Source organism: Ictalurus furcatus, chromosome 5, assembly GCF_023375685.1.
Source record: "Ictalurus furcatus strain D&B chromosome 5, Billie_1.0, whole genome shotgun sequence".
Classification (NCBI taxonomy): Eukaryota; Metazoa; Chordata; class Actinopteri; order Siluriformes; family Ictaluridae; genus Ictalurus; species Ictalurus furcatus.
In genome coordinates, this window is record NC_071259.1 from 29,227,220 (window position 1) to 29,230,828 (window position 3,609).

Here is a 3,609-nt window from a genome sequence, read left to right on the forward strand (position 1 = left end):
AACATGAGACAGTGGAACGTGCAACTGAACAAACAACTTATTCGGCATTTTATTTATTTATTTATTTATTTATGTGGCAAATTCCACCGAAACTATTCATTTGCTATTGGTCACATCACAGAAATGAGCCATGATCAGCCATAACGTTAAAACCACTGACAGGTGAAGTGAATAACGTCGATTATCTCGACATGGGTTCCAAGAGAACCCATGTCACACCCCTCTTCATCTCCCTCCGCTGGCTTCCTGTAGCTGCCCGCATCAAGTTCAAGGCTTGATGCTCACCTACAAGACCTTGTCAGGAACACCACCCTCCTACCTCAACTCTCTCCTGAAGGCCTACGTTCCCTCTCGCAATCTGCGATCGATTAGCGACCGACGTTTAGCAGTTCCAACTCAGCGTGGCGCAAGGTCCCTTTCCAGAACCTTCACGCTAACTGTTCCTCAGCGGTGGAATGCACTTCCAATGTCAATCCGGACCGCAGAATCTCTCACCATCTTCAAAAAACAGCCAAAGACCCACCTCTTCCATGAACACCTAACCAACTCATAATAAAAAAAAAAAAAAATTGCACTGACACCTCTACTCTGCACTTTGCTTCTTCTGGAATTCAATTAATAGATCTCGTATGGTAGCACTTCTTGTATTGTTCTCTGCTTGATATCGCTTTGCTTGTATCTTTCTCATTTGTAAGTCGCTTTGGATAAAAATATTAGGCAGTCAACAGTGAACAGTCAGTTCTCGAAGTTGATGTGTTGGTGTAAAGATCGGAGCAACTTTGACAAGGGCCAAATTGTGATGGCTAGACGACTGGGTCAGAGCGTCTCCAAAACTGTGGAGTGTTCCCAGTATGCAGTGGTTAGCCCGTCTGGTGCGATCCCACAGAAGAGCGACCGTAGCACAGATTGCTGAAAGAGTTCATGCTGGCTATGATAGAAAGGTGTCAGGACACACAGTGCATCACAGCTTGCTGTGTATGTGTATGGGGCTGTGTAGCTGCAGACCAGTCAGCGTGTCCATGCTGACCCCTGTCCAGGACCGAAAGCGCCTACAATGGGGACGTGAGCATCAGCGCATTAAATTCTGTGTCGTCTCATGTGGTTAGCGTGTTGTTTTATGTAGCACCGTGGTTTCACTGTGTACCGTACCAGCTGTAGAAGGTTAAAATGACAATAAAAAGCCACTTGACTTGGCTTGAGTTGAGAACTGGACCATGGAGCACTGGAAGAAGGTGGCCTGGTCAGATGAGTCAGGTTTTCTTTTATATCATGTGGATGGCCTGGTGCGTGTGAGTCGCTTACCTGGGGAAGAGATGGCACCAGGATGCACTATGGGAAGAAGGCGAGCTGGCGGAGGAAGTGTGACGCTCTGGGTAATGTTCTGCTGGGAAACCTTGCGTCCCGGCATTCATGTGGATGTTACTTTGACACGTACAACTACCTAAACACCGTTGCAGACCGAGTACAAACCTTCATGGCAACGGTATACCCTAATAAAATTCTTCAGGAACGGTTTGAGGAACATAACAGAGAGTTCAAGGTGTAGATTTGGCCTCCAAATTCCCAGGATCTCAATCCAATCTGTGGGACAAAGAAGTCAGATCCATAGAGACCCCACCTCGCAACTTGCAGGACTTAAAGGATCTGCTGCTAACGTCTTGGTGCCAGATACCACAGCACACCTTCAGAGGTCTCGTGGAGTCCACGCAGCGACGGGTCAGAGCTGTTTTGGCAGCACAAGGGGGACCTCAGTATATTAGACAGGTGGTTTTTATGTTATGGCTGATTGGTTAATATTCAGGTCTAAAATATTTCATTGATGAACATGAATATAGTATATATACATAATACAGCAATATTCCTGACATTCAAAAGATTATTGTGTAAAATTGATGCAGTTTAGGGATGTTAGATGATACAGCTGATTTTGGTTTAAAAAAAAAAAAAAAAAAAAGTCTGTCCTCAATAAAAATTGAACAATTTTTTTTTAAAGGCATTGGATTCTGATACAAAAAAATACTTTTATTTTTATTTAATTTTATTTGGGACTTTGTGTAGACAGTCTGTAAAGATTTACCAGAGACTTGCTGCATTGAATCAGCATCACGATTTAAGTGTTAAATTACAGCAATGGTCTGAAGGTGATTTGTTTTAGGTTTATATTTTCCTAATACCAGCCTTAAATTGACTAACGGTAAATGGTCTGCACTGATATAGCGCTTTTTAACCTTAGCGGTTCTACAAAGCGCTTTACACTGGTTCTCATTCACCCATTCACACACACACACACACACACACACACACACACACACACCAGTGGTAGCACAGCTGCCATGCAAGGCGCTAACTTGCCATCGGGAGCAACTTGGGGTTCAGTGTCTTGCCCAAGGACACTTCGACACGTGGAGCCACGTGGGCCGGGAATCGAACCGCCAACCCTACGATTAGTAGACAACCCGCTCTACCACCTGATCCACAACCGACTATCAATATGTGTATGCGCGAATGGTTAAAGATATGGGATATTTTGGAAGTACAAACATAACATTGTTTCTGTAAAAGAAATGCTTGCAATCTGAAAGTGTGACTTTGTACATCTGAATTAAAAAAGCAATTTGCGAACCTCAGACGTTTGCATTTACGCTGATATGCTTCAAAAGGTTTCTCAATGGTTTCGTCGGTTTGTTTTGTTCTCGACTTCTAGGTTTTAAATGCAGAGTAAAGAAACCCAAAGGACCCAGAGACCCGCCTTCACAATGGAATCGACCAGAGAGATGAAACTATTACGATGATAATGTTATCTAAAGATCGACATATTCAGCATCTGTTTGATCTGTGGAATAATTTTATTTTGTTATAGAGGTGATGGTTCGTAGCTTGTGTGGGTGTGTGTGTTGTGGGTGTGTGGGTGCACGTAATGTAAGCGTTTATTACAAATGTAATGTACATGTTTAATTTATTGCAATAAATGGGGTTTTTCTTGTGTGTGGATTGTACAGTGTGCTGCTGTGATACACTGCACCGACCAGTAGAGGGCAATGGTGAGGTGTAGTTTGAACGCTTCATGAGCTAAGAGCAGGTAAACTGGGTCACTTGAATAGTGTCAGCACTTATTTGGATAGATTATCTTATGTACCGTGTTACAATATGCATGTGCAAGTTATATATCTAAATATATATATATATATATATATATATATATATATATATATAATTTATGAGCGTATTATACGTTTAATTCAACCCAGAGGACTGAAAAGATTTGAAATTGAGCCTTCTGGAAGCATTTGCAGCTAGAGATTGACCCATGACTCTGCTGCTATTAAATTTCTGCAGTCGAGTTTAAGCTCAAATTTAAACACATAGCCACAGACACCAGATCCGATTCTGGGACTGGATTAAACTAACAGCTCATAAATAAAATTTAAAAAAAAAAAAAAAACCCTCCTGATCTAGGCTCCGTTTCATAATTTGAAAAAATGATACCAGACCAGCACTTAATTCTGAGCTGCACAGAAAGAAAGACTAATTGATTGATCATGATTAATTAATCGATCCCAAAGGAAACTGCAGTGTAACTATAAGAAGACGATGAAGCTGTAAATAACA

At 41.8% G+C, this 3,609-nt stretch overlaps 1 protein-coding gene across 1 annotated transcript in view; it reads left to right on the forward strand.

Annotated features, from left to right (window-relative positions):
- ptpn18 (protein tyrosine phosphatase non-receptor type 18) overlaps positions 1–2,985 on the forward strand; it is a 39,591-nt gene extending 36,606 nt beyond the window's left edge. The window contains exon 17 of the mRNA XM_053625649.1: positions 2,705–2,985. Within this exon, the coding sequence (XP_053481624.1) occupies positions 2,705–2,778 (74 nt within the window). The 3' untranslated portion in view covers positions 2,779–2,985. The remainder of the gene's footprint in view (positions 1–2,704) is intronic.
- The last annotated feature ends 624 nt before the right edge of the window (positions 2,986–3,609 follow it).